Genomic DNA, 20,358 nt, shown 5'->3' on the forward strand with positions numbered 1-20,358 from the left:
ATTACATGTGATATAATGAATCCAATGGACAAGCACTGTTTGGTTCTTATATGTTATTGTATTTATAGCTGTTCGGGAAGCCCTGCTGCATGCTAAAGCTCGTCACCTCTCCAATATCTGCTTCAAATCAGATAACCAAGTGCTTGTTAAAGCACAAACTCGAAGCAACATCCGGTGGAGCTCTACGGAATCAACTTGGATATCAAGAAACTATCATCATCCTTTTCTTCCATTACTTTTGCTTATGTTCCTAGGACTCTAAATTCTGCTGCAGATGCCCTAGCTAAAACTGCTTTGTACTACTCGAACGTTTAGCTTCTGATTTTAATGAAATGTTTGGTTGTTCAAAAAAAAAAATGTTATTGTTCTCGACTATATTCATAGTCTTCCATCGAAAAGCATTGATGTATATAGGCTATGTCAATTTCTTCATATAACATTAAAATATTTGTTATTTCAATCCCCCGGAAATTTGGTTAAGTTTGTGGGGATGTCTTGTTGATATAAGAATACGGATACTTATTATGGAATACAATTTTTAATGGTCAGGAAGAATTACGCTTAAATGTCGAGTGGTTTTGAGACATGCATGATTTGTTTTTTCTTTCTAGTTACCTATTCCTATGATATGTCTTGTCTACTTTTGCGTGTCTATGCCTTTAGATATGAAAACATAAATTTATCTTTATGAAATTTTATTTTACGAGATGCGATCTTTGTAGTAGCATATATCAGGTATATAGATGCATCTGTTTACTACTAGAATCAAGGTTCAGTACTAGAAAAACATATAAGAAGTCTTACAAAATGACAAAATGAAAACATAATAAGAATTGGTTATAGCCTACTTTAATTTGACTTTCATCTTATAATTTGGTCGGTATGCCCCAACCAAATCTATCCCTTTCATTCTAAGCATCGTGTGACGTATATAATAGTTAAGTCAAGGTTTATCTCTCATAAAACTAACTCAAAAGAATTAGCTAACCTCATGATTACCTTCTTCGTTGGAAATTAATTACTCACTCATGATTCTCTCCTTTATTTAGCCTCAAACCATAACTCTCCCACAGATTCTGATCTCCGTCTCCCATGAAGAACGGGAAGCAGTTTGTATTAGCGGTCATTGCACCGCTCGGGTTTCCAGCGGCTGCGTTTACATTTGATGTTGAAGAACCCACATTGCCTTGTTCATTCATCTGATGACGCTGATCATTATCATTATATCCACTTTCTTGATTGTTGTAGATCGTATTTTCTTCGGTTGTTGGATAGTAACCGCCGCAGCTCGACGAATTGTCCTTCCTTTTCTTGTTCATTTTCTTCTTTCCATTGCTTATCCACTCCCACTTTTCCTTGCATAACAAGGCACTTTTCTGATCGAACCCTAACTGAGCCATTTTCCCTGCGACTTCCTCCCATAAAAAATCATCCGAGCATCCTCCCAATATCTCTTGAAACGCCGAGTCCATACTAGTTCTTATCTCCATAAGCTTTGTGATCTCTTGCTCATTCCAGCAGCTACCACTTCCTTCAATAGAAACATTGTTAGTCATTGTTTGGTCGCTTTCATTCTCATTCTGATTCTCACTATTCTTTTGAATCTCAATATTACCATTAATCCTCTCCTCTGGGGATGAACATAACGGCTTTATCAACGTCTTTCCGGTCAAAAACTGCAAAGCCTCAATCACAGCCACATCCCTAGCTTCCATCCTCTCCCTCTCTTTAGACCAAAACAAATGCTCTTTAGCGATTCTCGCAGCTTCACTCTTTCTCCATTCCTCTTCTTTCATCATCCTTTGTTCCTCTTTGTCTTCAATAACCTTTGTCAACTTCTCAAGCCAAACATCTTGACTTTCTATCAACCTTTTCATGTTCACATCAATGAACTCCTTTATCTTATTTTTCCAACTCCTCTTTTTCCTTCTTCTACTAGAATCATTCCCCTCAGAAGAGGAAGTCATCAGCTCCAGCTCGGAGGAGTTGTAGTTGTTAGAAAGGCTTAGGCTTTGACTATGGAAACCATGAACACTATCAACGTTATGAATGTTAGACGTTGTTGTAGTAACGTTCATACCGTTTTGGGTGTGGAAACCATGAAGAGCATTGCTCATGAACTGTGTGTTATGACTGGGACAAGGAACCAAGTTGTTGGAATCACCGTAGAGCGCCTCAAGCTGCCGGAAAAATCTATAGTGTTTACCGTCTTGTCTTCCGGCTTTGCCTTCTCTAGTCTTCTTATAGTATTTGTAAAGGTTCTCAAACTTCTCTCTGCATTTCTTCCCACTCCTTTGGTATCCATGTTCCTCAGACATAATCCTAAATGTTAAAGCAAAATAAGACTACATGTACAATACTTCATGTTTCGATTGAAATTTGAATACCCTAATCTTGAAACTAGGTTTGAATCATTGACTGTTCATACGATATTCATATATATATATTTTTCATGCATAAAATGTATATAGAATAACATGTATGGTCTATTTGGTTAAGATTAGATAATGACCCACATAAAAGTTTGTTTTTTCTAACATACACTGGTTATAACTTCCGGACCAAGATTGTTTTGGAGACTTACTAGTGGACTAATAGTATAACACAAGAACATGTTTCTATGCATAGTTACACAAAAGAAGAGGGTACATATCTCCAGAAGCTAAGAAAGATGAATCAGAAGTTATCAGTAAAAAAGGAGAAAACTAGAATCAAAGTCAAAGAAGATAATAAATCTTTTTATTTTACTATTTTCTATGTTTTACCCTTTTGGGGTTTTAAAGCACCTGCTAATGTCTTAACTGAAACTGCCAAGGTCTGGTCATTCTCTTGACCAAACCAAAACGACTCCTAGAGAAATTGTTTTTAACTGACCACTCTGCAGTCTGCAGATACACATCAATATGTGTGTGTATATTTACATATATATAGGTGGAATGTAATATTTATGTGTCCCTATATTGATCAGCTGAAAAAGTATGTTGAAATTGAGGAGCCCAAGGGAATTGTTGAGATCACATTCTTTCTAGTCATTAATGCAGAAAAAGGATTAACTTGTCTTCGGGATTATCACTTGAAAGGTCTAATTTTTAACAAGAAAGCGTATGAAAGGCCAAATCTGAAAAAAACCCAGAAAACAAAATGCTTAAATTTTATTAATATTTTTTGAAGATGTAGCTGTTTAGTGTTTAGAAATGAATGTTTTCTTCCATTGGAAATTAATTAATTTTCTCCTAATTGACTAACTTTTAAATAGGAGACAGTGTCGATGAATCAAAAGACTCTTATGGTATGAATTGGTTTGAGAAATGTGCTTAATATTTTTTAATATTTTTATGAAAAATAAGAAGAGAGAGAGATTAGGGTTAAGTGAAGCAAACCTAGAAACTTCATCCCATAGAGGTCCCTTTTGATTAGCTTCTTTGAACTTATGATCAAGACGAGATCTAATCTCCAGCAGAGTTAGGGTTTCTTGTCTCGGCCATCTCCCTGTTCCTCCACCATTTCCTCCGCTGCTGCCTCCGAAACCTCCTCCGTCCAGAAACCCGCTAAACCCAACTGCTCCACCGCTGCTGCTAGCGTTTAAGTTACTGTTATTTCCAGCCGTCGAAGAACTCCCACCCAGTCCATGTATGCCACGTGGTAAGAAACCCATTTCCTGATCTGTAGTGAACTGATGTAGCCGGTGGTGTTGCGGCGGCGGAGGGGGCGCAGCCGGAGCTAGGTTGAAGCCAAAGAAGTCGGAGGGAAAATGAGAAGAGGTCGACGGTGATTCCGTCGTAGTCGCCCTCCCCCCGCCTTGCATGAGCTGCCGGAGCTCCGGTACACCATACTGAGGATGATGATCGTCCATTTTTAGATTTATACTCAGCTGAAAGAGAAGGAAAAAGTAAAGGCTCTACCCTTTTAATTCCAAAGAAAGAGAGAAGATTGAGCTTTTTTTAGAGAGGGAGAGACTGATCGTGTAGTTCACGAAAAAGGTCGAATGTAAGCTACAGATATGGTCCCATGACTTAATAACATTTTTTTTTATTTTTCTTCTTGTATGAGTGTGGGCGAGAGAGGGAAGAAACCGATGTATGGTATGGTCTATGGATACTACATACAGATCTTTTTGTATGAGATTTTGTATGTATACTGTATGTTTTAAGTTTTTGTACCATGTCCATGTGTCTTAGTTCTCATTATCTCCTATCAAATAATTTGAGTACATGCATTGATGCATATATATTCATTTCAAGGCAAGGTTAGATAAAATAATACATCGAGCCATCGAGGCATTCTTCTTTAAATCTTGGCTGTAGAATTGGTTTTTAAATAATGATCTGAAGACACTTTTCCATTTCCTCTGTAGATTTTTTACTACCGAGTTTCATTAATATTTTGAATTTTTGTATGAGGATAGTTTTAAGGCAATTTGCACATGTGACTCCATAATTGACACAACCTTTTTGGAAAACAAAGGGTTGCCTATAAAATTATTCCCTTGAATTATTAGGTAACATCATTATTTTGGCTGCAGTCTCGGATATTTTTCCCATTTATTAAAGTATGATTTACTTTGTGAGCCCCTGAATAAGTAGATACTTGCACATTTCTATATCCCTACTTCTAAGAGCAAGAAATGACTCTAAAATCATTAATAATTATGGATATATATATCCTAAAAACCAAACAGTTTTTTCACATTAGATATTGTCATGTTTAATAATTCGTGTACCTTTTTTTTGCTTTTAAATCTGTCATTCAGCTTTTAAAATCTTCGTATTTCATAAAAAAAGGTTTCCTCTGCACTGAGAACTTTATAAGAAAATTTTCGAGAGACATGTTTGTGAAGTTATTTGAAAATCAAATTAAATTAATTGGCCGCAATAAGAGGGGGTCCTCTGCAAAATTACCAAATTATTGGCTTTTATGCTCCCCAACATTTCAATCTGTCTAATCCCTAACCATTTGGCTTTATTGTTCCCTTTTCACACTTTTATTGCTTCAATCCTAATGTTCACTGAGTTTTTAATCCTTATTTCGATATTCATTTCATGGAACTACACATTCAAATTCGTATTTAGAATGATATCATTATTAGATTTATCATGATTTTTTACCGCTTTCATTTGAAAATCAAACAAATATCAGAACTGAACCCTTTTTTGGACAAAAAAAATATCAGAATTGAACTATCTATATAATTCACCTCGTTGTAGCTATAGTGATGCTCAGCATATAAGTTTATTTACCTGATTAATTATTAATTTAAAGTTTCGTATAAAATAACTATTGATTGTATGTAAAATACTGCTATCGGAATTCTGAATTTGCGAAACTCCACCGTAATTTTTTTCACATGTCATGAACCAATGAATCAGAAATATTCGTTTGTAAAGAAAAATTAGTGGAACTAACAGTAACATTTTCGGGAGTTTTGGTTTGATCCTTAAGAGGAAGGATCTACAAAAACATCAAAACCGATGGAAGAAATCGCTAAATAAGAGACGTTTTGGTTTGGTCTTTATACTGTTCGCGGACTCTAGTAATACGTAACGGTTCGCGATTGATTCGTTTTTAATTTTTTTTAATCAGACAAAAAAAGAAATTAAGGACCCTACCAATAATATTGCTCTAATGAAGATTGCGAGAAAAAAAAAGATTTTATTGTATTTAGTGATGAGAGCTGAGTACACGTGCCACATTTGTAACCGTATGTTATAAGACCCTCTCCCATCAACAGTATCCTCATTAGGCACACCAAAACGATGCCGTCGATTTTCTATAACTTGTTTTAGGGTTCTTTTCGAGCTTTCTTTGGTTTATTTTCTTTTCTTCGTTTCTTAATTTATTTAAATAAGAAATAAATAAATATATGCTTCTCTCTTCCATGGATTGCAGACAAATAACAAGGTTTTAGGTTTGTCACCTACCTATTTATTGTTTCTGTTTTTTTTTGTGAACTACCTATTTATTGTTTCTTCACCGCCAAATTAATTGACACCTTATCTTCTTCTTTTCCATCTCCTTTGATTTTATCAAATATTGTAAGGAGGTCAATTCTTTGAATTATACTTCATTCACCTCGTTTTTCTTATAACAAAACCAACTTCGATACTTTGAATGATAAATTTCAAAATTCAGTTTAGACTAGTATAGGAAATATCAAAAATATATATAAGAAACATTTTTTTCTAGTAATTTCTTCATGTCCTTTGTATTTCCCAATAGATCGCAATATAATCACATTCAAATTGTATTAATTGGATTTCGATACTGACACAACTATAACTATATTTTAGTTGACATAATTCTAGATTAGGAAATTGAAAAATCTAACAATCTCTCTATATATACTCCTTCAATTCCTAAAAATCCATATTTTAGAATTCTTACACTTTTTAATAAAACATATTAAAACTTAGCTATAAATGCATAGTTTTCTGTAATTTTATATTCTTAAATTTTTAAACTAATAAAATTTTAAGAAATGCAATTAATGTTTTTGAACTTCACAACTTTTCATTATTAGTGGACAAAAATTATATTGAAAATATAAAATATGTACTTCCTCTGTTTCTAAATATAAGATGTTTAGATAGAAAAACACATTTTAAGAAAACTACTTTTTGTTTTGTCCAAAAAAAAAATTTGTCCAAAAAAAAAAAGAAGAAAACTATTTTTTGTCTACTAAATATAATTAAAACTATAAATTAATAGTATTCAACCAATTACAAAATATATTATTAAAATATAATTAGTTACATAGTTTTTAACAAAGTAAAAGTTATTTAAAAAAATGAAAACATCTTATATATTAGAACATCAAAATTTTGTAAAATATTCTATATTTAAAAACAAATGGAGTATGTTTTTGAAATAATTTTTTTTATGAATCTTTTAGAAACGGATGAAAGAATTAAATATTCTAGTATTTGTTAGTAGGTGCCCTGAAGGTGGCCTCTAGTTTCCACGTCGGGTAGAGGCGAAGGAGCATGCATTTGTGCGAAAGTGAATTTTTCTTTTTTTTTGAAACTAACGAAAGTGAAATTAAAAGATTAAAATATCAACTATACTACTACTAAGATGGGTCAATGTTCCACATGCAAACAATAATTCTCAAAATAACAATAATATATATGCGGTAGGGCCTTTATTCATTCGTACATCACCAATGTATTCGTACATTGATTATAAATTCGTACTTTATGGTTAATAAGACGTATATAATTCATATGAGGGTACACTTTTTAACGAAGAAATTACTTAAAACGAGTTTCATTAGTGAGATAACACATCCAAAAATATGGCTTACTTAAGATAAACACTGAGTTACTATTTCCTAGATTTACAACATTAGTCATCGGTGACCCTTTCGATATGAAAATGTCATGATTCTCGTTAAAGCAAACTTTGGTTTTTATTGAAAAAAGGGAAAGTGGCCTCAACCATGATCTGTTTTATATAATATATTTTTGTTCTATCAGTGAAGATCTCTCTCTTTAATTTGCTAATAACGAGATCTATTTTTCCACTGTTGTGTATGAATCAGAATATAATATTCCTCAGCAATCATACCGTTCAAAAATTAAAACTGAAAGACATTCTTGATCGCAAAGTTGGGGACCACGGTACCAAAATCACGAATAAAAGTTTACTTAAGAATATTTGACATAAGATAGCTAGATGCCGACAAATTCATAATGATCACTTTGGATTTGTTTTAAAAGAAATTAATAAGTGAAGAAGTAATTATTTCTTAGAAAGGAGTCAATGACAAACAAAAGCAACATATACATAGATTTTTGAAAAAAATTCAAAAAATTTGATAATATTATTTTAATTTATAATTGCATCATTCACTAAAATATGATGATGTTCAAAAAAGTTTAGAATCTTTGTTGTTCCTGTTTTTAAAGAAAATAACGATTCTACAGTAGTTATTCCACCTATTTAAGGAGTATTATGAAGTTATACTAAATAAATTGATAAACAAAATTATAACGATTCTCATATACCATGAAAAAGAGTTTTACATACATTAATACAAATGTATAATGTGGTTAGAAATTTTAAAACAACACTAAAAAGTTTCGGCTTCACTATATAGAGCGTTTAACGTAAAACTCAATATTTCGTATGAGTTTATTCATAGATTTTAAAAAATTAAAAATACTACAATATTGTTTTAATGCATAGTTGCATCCTAAACTAACATATGATGATGATCAAAAATCCTTGAAACCTTTGTTATCTATGTTTCTCTAGAAAATAACGATTCTATAATGGTTAGTCCACTAATTTAGGGATTACATGAAGTTTTACAAAATTAATTGATATAAAATTAGAAAGATGTCCATGTACGATGAAAAAAGAGTTTAAATAACATTGATACAAATTTAGAATGTGGTTACAAATTCTCAAATAACCCTAAAGATTATAGGCTTCAGTATATAAAGCATTTACCAAAAACTCAATATTTTCGTAGGGGTTAATACATAGATTTTGAGAAAAATTTCAAAAAATTTAATAAAATATTTATAATGCATAGTTGTTGTCTCTGTTTTTCAAGAAAAATGATGATTCTAAAGTGGTTATTCCACCTATTTAGGGAGTATTATGAAGTTTTACTAAATAAATTGATAAAAAATTATAACAATTCTCATATACCATGAAAGAGGGTTTAACATACGTTAATACAAATTTATACTGTGTTTTGAATTTATAAAACAACACTAAAAATTTTAGGTTTCAGTATATAGATCGTTTAACGTAAAACTTAATATTTCGTATGGCTTTATATATAGATTATGAAAAAAATTCAAAATATAAAAATATTATTTTAATGCATAGTTGCATCCTAAACTAACATATGATTATGGTCAAAGAGACTTGTAACCTTTGTTGTCTATGTTTCTCTAGAAAATAACGATTTTATAATGGTTAGTCCACTAATTTAGGGATTACATTAAGTTTTACAAAATTAATTGATATAAAATTAGAAATATGTCCATGTACAATGAAAGAGAGTTTAAATAACATTGATACAAATTTAGAATGTGGCTACAAATTTTAAAATAACCCTAAAGATTATAGGCTTCAGTATATAAAACATTTACCAAAAACTCAATATTTTCGTAGTGGACATATAGATTTTGGGAAAATTTCAAAAAAATTGACAATATTGTTTTAATGCATAGTTGCATCTTTCACTAACATATAATGATGTTCAAAGAGGTTTGGAGCCTTTGTTGTCTCTGTTTTCCAAGAAAATGGCGATTCTACAGTGGTTATTCCACCTATTTAGGGAATATTATGAAAAAAAATCAAAAATATAACAATTTTTTAATGCATAGTTGCATCCTAAACTAACATATGATGATGGTAAAAGAGGCTTGGAAAATTTGTTGTCTATGTTTCTCTAGAAAATAACGATTTTATAATGGTTAGTCCACTAATTTAGGGAATATTATGAAAAAAAAATCAAAAATATAACAATTTTTTAATGCATAGTTGCATCCTAAACTAACATATGATGATGGTAAAAGAGGCTTGGAAAATTTGTTGTCTATGTTTCTCTAGAAAATAACGATTTTATAATGGTTAGTCCACTAATTTAGGGATTACATGAAGTTTTAAAAAATTAATTGATATAAAATTAAAAAGATGCATATGTAGTATGAAAGAGAGTCTGAATAACATTGATACAAATTTAGAATGTGGTTACAAATTTTAAAATAATGCCAAAGATTATAGGCTTCAGTATATAAAACATTTATCAAAAACTCAATATTTTCGTATGGATTAACACGTAGATTTTGAGTAAATTTAAAAAATCTGACAATATTGTTTTAATGCATAGTTGCATCATTCACTAACATATGATGATGTTCAAAGAGGTTTGGAGTCTTTGTTATCTCAATTTTTCAAGAAAATGGCGATTGTACAGTGGTTATTCCACCTATTTAGGGAGTATTATGAAGTTTTACTAAATAAATTGATAAAAAAATTATGAAGATTCCCATATACCAGGAAAAAGAGTTTAATATACATTAATACAAATATATAATGTGGTTAGAAATTTTAAAACAACACTAAGAAGTTTTGGTTTCAAACGTTTAACGTAAAACTCAATATTTCGTATGAGTTTATACATAGATTTTGAAATAATTCAAAATATATAAAAATATTTTTTTAATGCATAGTTGCATCCTAAACTAACATATGATGATGGTCAAAGAAGCTTGAAACTTTTGTTGTCTATGTTTCTCTAGAAAATAGCGATTTTATAATGGTTAGTCCACTAACTTAGGGATTACATAAAGTTTTACAAAATTAATTGATATAAAATTAGAAAGATGCTTATGTACCATGAAAGAGAGTTTAAATAACATTAATACAAATTTATAATGTGGTTTCAAATTTTAAAATAACCCTAAAGATTATAGGCTTCAGTATATAAAACATTTACCAAAAAATCAATATTTTCGTAGGGGTTAACACATAGATTTTGAGAAAATTTCAAAAAACTTGACAATATTGTTTTAATGCATAGTTGCATCATGCACTAACATATGATGATGTTCAAAGAGGTTTGGAGCCTTTGTTGTCCCTATTTTTCAAGAAAATGGTGATTCTACAGTGGTTATTCCACCTATTTAGGGGGTATTATGAAGTTTTACTAAATATTTTGATAAAAAATAATAATGATTCTCATATACCATGAAAGAGAGTTTAACATACATTAATATAAATGTATAATATCGTTAGAAGTTTTAAAACAACACTAAAAAGTTTAGGCTTCAGTATATAGAGCGTTTAACGTAATACTCAATATTTCGTATGGGTTTATATATAGATTTTGAAAAAACTAAAAAATATAACAATATTGTTTTAGTGCATAGTTGCATCGTAAAATAATATATGATGATGGTTAAAGGGGTTTAAAACCTTTGTTGTCTACGTTTTTCTAGAAAATAACGATTTATAATGGTTAGTCCACTAATTTAGAAATTTACATGAAGTTTTATAAAATTAATTGATAAAAAATTAGAAAGATGTTCATGTACGATGAAAGAGAGTTTAAATAACATTGATACAAATTTAGAAATATTATAGGCTGGACTCCGAAGATAATATATAACGAGGTGTTAACTGGTGTGGAAAGTGAGATGCGCAATCAATTCATAATATTGCAAACATCGATTTTCTAATATACTCCGAAGATAATATATAACGAGGTGTTAACTGGTGTGGAAAGTGAGATGCGCAATCAATTCATAATATTGCAAACATCGATTTTCTAATAAAAAAATCGAATTGTAAGCAGAGTATGTAGAGAGTGATGGAAGCATGAACAGTGTATAGTAACTGTAAGGCTGTAAGAAGAATAGAGAAGAGAGTTCTTGATAAGGGAAACATACTGAACAGAAGAATCTCAGCCTTGCTCACTCAGTCTTTGTATTAAGGCCGACAAGTAAAACAATTTCAAATTATTAAATAGAATAAATAATGTTTCTTAAATGTATTATAATTCTTAAGAAGCCAATGAAATATATTTTAAAGAGGAAAAATATTAATGATAGTCTGAATTTCAGAGTGGTCAGACCTGATGACTTGCTTTTCACGTAGGTAGACGTTCGATCCATGCAATGTACATACATGTACAGACACAGTGTTTTGTAAAATATCCACCATTATTGCTCCCTAACAGTTATTTTCTTTATTTTAGATTGTTTTCTTAGTACATGAAGAACTATTTACGTATATGAAGTAAAACAATTTCCTTTTCCTTTGTAAATAAGAACCAATTAGTAAAACGTATAAGAAAAGCTCCTATGGGTAAACCAACTGGAGTTGTTAGAAAAACACATAAAAAAAATCGACAATCTCTTAAGATAAAGAAAATGGTCGTATTTGGTTTGAATAGTCGAACCTCGCCGAACTGGAAACCAAATTAATCGTGAATAATGTATTCGTAAACTTAGAGAGAAAGGAAAATTAAGTCATAACTAAGTCATATATAACTTAGTCATAAAAAAAAAAGTCATAACTTCTTTTTTTTTTTTGCTTAGTCTGTAAAATTAAGTCATAACTTAGTCTGTAAAATGATAACATGTATAAATAATTAATTAAGGACTGACCCCATAAAATATATCAAGTGTTGCAGGAATCGATTGGCCTAATAATATCTTGCTTCTTCAATGCCACCGTAGCAAATCATGGCACGACTGCGACGGGCCTTCCTAAATTTCCTATGCCTTTATAACACATCATTATCTGTATGTGTTGTTTTCCCAAGAACGTTTGAGATTGCTGTTTCCATAAATTGGTCAACTGGTAGCTATCGCTGTTTCCTTAATCTCCTGTTTAGCATTAATCCTGGGCTACTTGATTAAATTGGTCCTGATATATCTAAGAGTCTTTTTTATCTTTTCGGGGGATTCTTAGGTAGACTTTGCTTTGTTGCAGCTATAGGTCTAAGTATTCTCTTGTATCTTGTAACCATTTCAACATGAAACGATTTCACATATTTGACAAAAAAAACGTTTGAGATAGTTAAGTGTTTTACTTTCGCACACATGTTAATAAAAGATCTACAATAACAAATACAACTGTTAAAATCATATAATAGTTGTGAAAACTACAGAAACATAACTAAAAGTAATAATTTTATGAAGGATTTATATTGCTAATCTACAATTCTTATACTCGTTATTTTACCAAAAAAAAAAAAATCTTATACTCGTGAAACATCTCGCTATACATACCGCAATCATGTTATACGAAGCGATGAGAATACAAATTTTGGAAAGGAAGAAAAGAAAGAAAATTGTATTGGCTTATAGTCGATGTTTAAAGAAGAAATTTCTAATGATATTCACATATTTATCCCAAAAAAAAAGTTGCATTGGCTTATAGTCGATGTTTGATAAGAGGGGTACATTGATGGATGTCGATAAGAATGTGGGGTCACATCCACCAGCCGGTTTTTTTATTATTTAGGCATTTTCTTAATTTCATTTCTGCCTGCCTTTTTATAACTCTTGTAAAAAACTAGAAGGAATCGAAAAAAAAGAAGAGGTTGTAGTGCGAAGACCTATGTTGATGGAAGGTTTGAAACGACGGATGCATGCATTTGGGAACCCTGAAAGTGTATATATACACAAACTGGTATTCCAAGCTATATGATATACTCAGTGATGAGTACATGTACATGTACATGTATAATTTCGGGAATATTATTAAAATGTTATTCCAACAGATTTAGTCTATAAATAAAATTATCAATGTTAATTAGTGTGATTTTATTTTAATACAAGTATTTTCTAAATGGTGAAATTTGGAATGAAAATCTAGATTGTATATATATATATATATATATATATATATATATATGGCATGATTACATGACTGATAAATTGTTAAAGACATAGAGAGCTAATAATTAATAATGACTGAATTTTTACAACTGAGTTCCCAATAACGAGTATTCAGTCCAAATTTTGTTTTGATTTCAGTTTAGATATTTTTCTTATTTTTGTACAAGATATCCATTTTGATATGCTGGTTCACAGTTTCAATCATGTGATCATTTTTTTGTCGACTACCTCTTTTTTCTTTCTGGAATACCTATATGTGATTTTTTTTTCAAATAAGTTTCTAATGTATATATGACAAAAGATTAAACAGGGTCGTCATTAACATCGAATTCAAGAATTAGGTGGAGAAGCTCTATATGACAAGAAACCTGATTCCATAAGAAAGGGGCTTTGTGCTGATTCAAAAGAAACGTTGAAATAATATAAGGGTTGTCCAAAATATAAAGGAAAGAAATATATCTTTTTAAATTTTAATTTATAGTATGTATCATTTTTGTGAAAAGCATACCCCTCTTTCTCATTGTCTTTTTTGAAATATTTTCCTTTTATAGATCTTGTGAAGATTTGTCCATAGAATATATATACACTATATTACTATATATAATCTTCTTTATAAAAGCATTACTCTTTGTAACTAGTACTTTTTTATAATTCAAAAACTTGCATACTATACATTATTTGATGAATAATGATACAAAAAGGATTTTGATTGATGTCTGAATTTTACCATTTTGTTTTCACCAGTTTTATAGCGGCATTACATAAACGACAAAGAGATGAATTAAGGAAATTGCAAAAAGAAATATCCTATGCTATATATTTAAAACTTGATGTGGTTTTATAAGAAAACAAAATCTACATCTATATTTCAAATAATCTCCGGGGATAGTACTGTTTTACTACAATGTCATATTCTAATCGCTATGCTATCACTATTTGTCGTGTTGCTACGACACTACATCTTATTAGCTCTACAGTATATCCATTTTGGTTAAGCAGCTTTCATTAAGAAAAGATGAATACACTGTGATCAAAATTAGGTTTAATTGTTCTTTTTCCTTTTTTTGGTGTAAGGTTTAATTGTTCTTTTTCACGTAATACATCACATATGGTAGCCAGACAACCCAGGAACATCACTTTGCCTAAAGTCAAACCTCTCGACTTCTCGAGAAAAATGCAGTAGACTAACAGATGGTCAATTATTTCGTTGTAGAGACCGCATAACATACAAAACCAGCATGGTGTCTCCAATCACTCCGTCTCGAAAATAGTTTAGAAATCATTTTCTTGCGCCGTTAAAAATTCGAACAGAAATATTTACAAAACGTAGTAATATATGGTTATTGATAACTTATGCCAAACCAATGATATCAACAGAACATTATGACTACATGTATATTTTATCAACACGTAACAAGAAAAAAAAGAACTAAATAATCTAGGGAATAGGAGCTTGCTAATCGTATCAGAGCTTGGTCGATTAATTATTAGAAATTCAAAATATTTTGATGTCTGACGTGGGTGAGAGAGAGGGGGGGGGGGGGGGGGGGGGGGGGGGGGCTAGGGAATGATTTACCTTCACCCCATTTACGGGGTAATCTCTAATATTAATATCCGCAATGGTTATTCTGCAATCAGCATCACTGTAATTAATATTATATGGTATAGTTACCAGTTTACAGTCACATACTAACAGTTGAGAAGTGTATTTTTATGCTTATGCCACATATCAATATTCTATAATATATGCAGTTTAACACTATTCTAAGATTGTATTATTTTTGTCTTCACATAGTCACGCTTGTAATCTGTCACAAGCTCGCTACTGAATGTAAAAATATAACCTTTGTGTAGTCTGTGAGTGGATAGTTAAGAACTTAAGATATTTAAAGTTTTGACGTTTTAATTAAGATTCAAAAGTGAATTTATGATTTTTGTAGATTGTGAATGCAGCTTTGTTAAGGTTGTAATATGCTCCAGCCTCCAGGTAAGAGTCATTAATCATGATTTCTAAGTTATAGGTTGGATTATATGTTTAAGGATACGTATATTAGATTTATCCACGTACGATAAAGTATCATACAGAACTAGTGTAGTGTCGGTAACTCAACCAACCTGCATTTAGCCAATCTAAAAGAACTGGTAATGTTCCAAGTTCGAACACTTGCGTTTTTGAAAATAACTAATTAACTTGATTTAGTTCCTGCAGTGAAGATTATGGATCTTATTAAGACGAAACTTCTATACTTTAAAAAGAAATCAAAGTCCTAACATCCACCGCAAATTTCAGTCGCTTACCAAAGTAAAGCTGTTATAATTACTAGATTAAGAAGTTTATCATTGCAATACACTTTAATGAAATGACACTTTTCTAGATGTCGATACTAATTTTTATTCAGAAAAAAGTTAACATTAACAGATGTGCCAAAGAAGAAAGAGGAAAATAATAGTGGAGATGTCTTTTTCAGAAAGATTATGTAGTATTCTAGTGTGTAAACATGAGAAGTGAGAACTATATATATAATTGATTAAAGGTACCCTTTTACTAATTAATTGAGTATATAAATTTTAGTTAGGAATAGTTAAAAAGACGTCTTCTCTCTTATTGACTGGAAGGCAAAAAAAAAAACTACGGATATTTAATTCCTGAACAGTTACACTTGCATTATTTGTTTCTTAAGACGAATTAATGAAATTCTTTAAATTTCTTTAATCCTAATTTTTTTTGTTATCGGTTAATCTAGTTAATAATATGGTTGGTTGAAGATCCACCTGCTTGACATTTATGATTCAAAATAAGTTGGAGTTTTGAATTTGACAATATTGGACCACACCAGTTACTTTGGATATCGATCTAAAGTTTTCTATTATGTGAAATTGTCATGTGCAGTAATGGTAATATCATTGGATAAGCGTTTTGTTTTCTTGCAAGAAAAAACTTGTGTGTGTGTTTTTTTAATTAAAGAAGACTAGTTTGAGTCTATGTTACTTGGAGGGGTTTTGGGTATCAAGGAAGGAAAATAATATGAAACGTACTATAGACCAATTCATTTTCTTGGTTTTAAGTGTATTTTTATACTTATCGAGTACACTAGCTAACTATTGTGGACTTGCTTTGCATCTGTTTGAAACAATTTCGATGACGTGAGAGATTTTGAGAGCTTAATCGATCCTAAGAAGTGCTAATAACTGTCCATTAGCATTTCACAAAATTACTGATTCAATGTAGGAAAATTAAAGCAAGACAAAATGTATAGAGACCATTTTGTTCAATCCCGTGAAGTTCGTATACGTAAACGCCGGTCCGATAGCGATTATTAGTAAACAATATTTGATATTTTGGTACTCAGTTTTATTTTAGAGGCCTAAATTATATATTTTGTGTATATAAGATTCACACGTCGTACTCGCACTAATTTTATTTCCTATTTGAAATTTCATTTGCTTAACAACATTAACTTTTCTTAAAACAAGATCGAAACACTAAAAACAAACAAACAAACAAACAAACAAAAACAGTGATCTAAAACCCCCTTTCTCTATTTTTGATTCTTCTACATTTTGCCCGCTTGAAACAACAAGATTGGACTCCTCACAAGATGCCCTCTTGAATCATCCCATTCCACTGAAGCCGACAAAATACCTCTCATGGCCTCTTCCATAACTCCATCAATCACAACCTTAAAGTGCTTCTCCTCTCCAGGCTTAACGAAACTCATAACCCTAGGCTCCACTACAACTCTCACTCCCTTCGGTGCCCAAACCCTAGCCACGTAGGTCGACGGTCCGTATCCCACACTCCTCACCGTCCTATAAAAAGTCTCCGACACATTCGTTCCCTTGGAACCCACTTGCTTATGCATCGACGGATAATTTAACCCGTCAGAACCTAGCCCTTGCTTGTGATCCACGCATCTGTATTCCTTCTTAGTCTCGTTGCTACCACCAAGTAAAAGTCCAATGCTTGTACTGTTATATCCTTCTTTACATAGAAAACTTAAGTAAGAGGTCTCGGTAATGTCGTAGACTAGACCCGGGTGTATCGCTCTTCTCGGGTTTATTTGACCCGACCCGTAACTTAGCTCTGCTTCGATGTCTTTAGTTCTCATTGGAGTAGCTGTAATGGAGTGTAAACATTGAAACTTTCTACTACTTTTTGAATTTTTTTGGTTTTAGGGTTTGGTTGATGATTTATTTACCTGTTGTCATTAGGGCAGATTTGATTGCGGCTGGAGACCAATCAGGATGGAATGATTTGACATAAGCTGCTGCAGCTGCTGCGTGAGGACAAGCCATTGATGTTCCTGACATTATGGAGAATAGTGTGTCTTCTGCATGAACCGTTACCGTTGCTAGCTTCGAGTATGCAGCGAGAATGTTAAGTCCTGGCGCTGATATGTCAGGCTGTCGGAAAAAAACAAGCTCAAACTAAATCTTTTGTACGTAGACAGATAGATACATAGATAGATAGATAAAAAAAACCTTGAGAATGTTAGGGCTGATTCTTTGAGGTCCTCTTGCTGAAAAAGAAGCAATCGAAGGAGCTACCATTTTGGTTGTTCGAGTCTTCAAGATAACGGCCTGAGGATTTCTGTTAAAAGTGATGCGTGAGGAACAAGCAACACATAAGTAAGAAGAGAGACAAAGAGATAGAGATTTATTTACTTGGTGGAGTTGATGTAGTCAGAGATCTTAGTTCCCACTTCGTATAATACATAAGAGCCAGGAATGAGAGTTGAAGTAGCCATATCAGTTGGTTCAAGAAGTTGAACGATCACGCCAGCTCCTTTTAAGGATTTAATAATATGGTCTTGACCTTCACTGCTTCCTCCTGCTTCTTCACGCCCTACTTCACAGTAAACTACCTTCCCCATCACTTTATCTTCCCCCATTGTCCCAGGCTCACAAGCACTGCATTAAATTCACACCCCTCTTCAAAAAAAGATCAAAGAAGCTGAAACAATTGAGAAAGATCTATGTTTCTGAGAATTACCTTGGTTCTCCATAGTCTCCTGCAGTTACGTTAGACGCAAGGAAACCGCTCGTTAAAGGATACATCTTCTTCTTTGGATTGAATCCGTTTACAGAAATCCCCTGCCAAAAAAAAAAGATCTTGAACTCTTAGTTTAACGTGTCATACAAGCAAGATAGATGGTTCTTGCAGTTCTTGAAATAAACATACTTACCGTTGCTGTATCTCCATTGCCGAGTTTGACAACAGTTTCAAACTTACGATCAACCGAGTTAGCCGCGACGGTCATCACCCACGGCGCTAGGTTTGAAACCGTGTACAGACCAGGACCATTGTTACCTGCGGAACACGTTGTCAGAATCCCTCTTTTCATCGCGTGAAATGATCCAATAGCAATAGGGTCTTCGAAAAACGGAAGCGAGGCTCCTCCGATGGAGATCGATATCATATCGACTCCATCAGAGATCGCCTCGTCGAAGGCCGCCAACATGTCCATGTCCGAACATCCTTCCTCCCAGCAAACCTAAACATAGTTTTAAACTGTGTCAGAGATTGCTTGTGCACCAAGAAAACATAGTAAGCAAAAAAAAAAAAAACCTTATAAGTGGCTATACGAGCAGAGGGAACACCGCCTCGTGCTGTTCCGTTTGCAATTCCGAATAGGTTAGCGTTAGAGACGGCAACACCAGCGATTGTGGAAGTTATGTGTGTCCCATGACCATCGTAATCTGCAGCCGTATCGTTATAATCCGGTCGTTTCAGGTGATAGTACCTTGCCCCTATCACTTTGCTGTTTGGTATTAACATTAATCCAAAACAAAAATTAATTAAAATAACATTAAAAATAGTAAGAAAACAATGGAAACAGAGCATTTTGTACTTATTGCAACGAGTCAAGTTGTTTCCAGTTACACATTTTCCTTTCCATTTAGCTGGTGGAGGACCAAAGCCTTTGTCATCAAAGCTTGGTGAATCAATATAGATTCCTATGACAGAAAAAAGGGGTGTTATAAATCCTGTTTTAACTATATTTCAGATTATAAATTTAAGTTTATTGGTGTTCCAAAAAAAAAAAATCTAAGTTTATTTACCTGTATCAAGAACTCCCACAATGATGTTACTTTCGATCGCTTCACTTCTTCTGTATTTAGACTCAACAAATCCAAGAAAATCCCATGATCTTGTCGTGTGAAGCTGCCTTTGAGTGTTCTTAAACACCGATATAACTCCTTCTTCACCTGCACAGAAACAAATGAAAAAAGTAATCAGCTAACCACATGGAGATAAGCTTGGAATTTTTCAATAACATTTTGTGTTACGTACGTGATAGCATCTCTACTTCATTAGGAAGAAGTCTTGCCACAAATCCATCAATGTTCTTCCCATAACTATACATTCTAACTTCTCTTGCTTTGCTCTCACTGCAACAACCCAACAAAACTATAAAAAAAATTTGATAAATCAATAGAGAATAAATGAGTAAAAAAAACTGTGACTCTCACTCTCCGATGACTTTTGATAGAAGATTATGATGGTTTTCGGAGGCTTCAACAATATACTTCTCAGCTGCATCTCCCATGTACACAATGTAAGGCTATAAAGAAAGAGAGAAACAGAACGAGAATGATTGAGTTATTCAGCCATTTACCAAACATAAGAAATCACTCTTCACATTTACATAATTACCTCTCTCTTGTCGAATTCATCTTGCGTTTCTGCTTTAAACCCGGTGTTAACAAGATAAAAACAGAGAATAAACAACCATAAACTCATATTCTGAATCATTTTAATGATATCTGAGATAAGTAAAACTGAGATGTGTTTTGGTTTGAGAAGAAAATCTACACTCTAATGTTCATAAAACAAAGATGACACTACTTAATAGCCCACTTATCCTTTTTAAACTGTCTTTGTTGGCTAAGTCTTAGTATAAGACTGAGTTTTTTGGCTTGTTATTAGGATCTTGTTCAACCCTAATTTCCGGTTTATTAGTTTCTTACTTTATTTCTTTTCCCACTT

General features: G+C 32.2%; 2 protein-coding genes across 3 annotated transcripts; both read right to left on the reverse strand.

Annotated features, from left to right (window-relative positions):
* Nucleotides 1-736: 736 nt before the first annotated feature.
* LOC106425294 (trihelix transcription factor PTL-like) lies at nucleotides 737-5,256 on the reverse strand. 2 transcript variants are annotated; one of them, XM_013866026.3, is made up of 3 exons: nucleotides 3,381-5,256; nucleotides 1,616-2,322; nucleotides 737-1,531 (listed from the first exon to the last, which is right to left on the reverse strand). In XM_013866026.3, exons 1-3 carry the CDS (start codon nucleotides 3,851-3,853, stop codon nucleotides 1,023-1,025), a joined length of 1,689 nt encoding a protein of 562 aa, XP_013721480.1. In that variant the 5' UTR covers nucleotides 3,854-5,256; the 3' UTR covers nucleotides 737-1,022. The 2 variants fall into 2 exon arrangements, with proteins under 2 accessions (XP_013721480.1, XP_013721479.1); XM_013866025.3 differs by having other exon boundaries at nucleotides 737-2,322.
* Nucleotides 5,257-16,771: 11,515 nt separating this feature from the next.
* On the reverse strand, nucleotides 16,772-20,225 carry LOC106424040 (subtilisin-like protease SBT4.15). The gene is made up of 12 exons (XM_013864777.3): nucleotides 20,026-20,225; nucleotides 19,842-19,933; nucleotides 19,663-19,760; nucleotides 19,431-19,577; nucleotides 19,220-19,325; nucleotides 18,937-19,129; nucleotides 18,554-18,862; nucleotides 18,361-18,461; nucleotides 18,033-18,278; nucleotides 17,850-17,958; nucleotides 17,567-17,771; nucleotides 16,772-17,484 (listed from the first exon to the last, which is right to left on the reverse strand). The coding sequence occupies exons 1-12, from the start codon at nucleotides 20,122-20,124 to the stop codon at nucleotides 16,922-16,924; spliced, it is 2,268 nt and encodes a 755-aa protein (XP_013720231.1). The 5' UTR covers nucleotides 20,125-20,225; the 3' UTR covers nucleotides 16,772-16,921.
* Between the last annotated feature and the right edge of the window lie 133 nt (nucleotides 20,226-20,358).

This window comes from Brassica napus, chromosome C2, assembly GCF_020379485.1.
Source record: "Brassica napus cultivar Da-Ae chromosome C2, Da-Ae, whole genome shotgun sequence".
NCBI lineage: Eukaryota > Viridiplantae > Streptophyta > Magnoliopsida > Brassicales > Brassicaceae > Brassica > Brassica napus.

Bases quoted from the DNA above. Each gene is read 5' to 3' on its own strand.
- LOC106425294 (XM_013866025.3), bottom strand. From the start codon at position 3,853: ATGGACGATCATCATCCTCAGTATGGTGTACCGGAGCTCCGGCAGCTC. The intron at 2,323-3,380 runs GTTTGCTTCACT...TTTAACATTTAG, and splicing joins CTATGGGATGAAGTTTCTAG to GATTATGTCTGAGGAACATG.
- LOC106424040 (XM_013864777.3), bottom strand. From the start codon at position 20,124: ATGATTCAGAATATGAGTTTATGGTTGTTTATTCTCTGTTTTTATCTT. The intron at 19,578-19,662 runs GTACGTAACACA...GTTTCTGTGCAG, and splicing joins TGAAGTAGAGATGCTATCAC to GTGAAGAAGGAGTTATATCG. The intron at 18,462-18,553 runs GTAAGTATGTTT...TTTTTTTGGCAG, and splicing joins GCAATGGAGATACAGCAACG to GGGATTTCTGTAAACGGATT.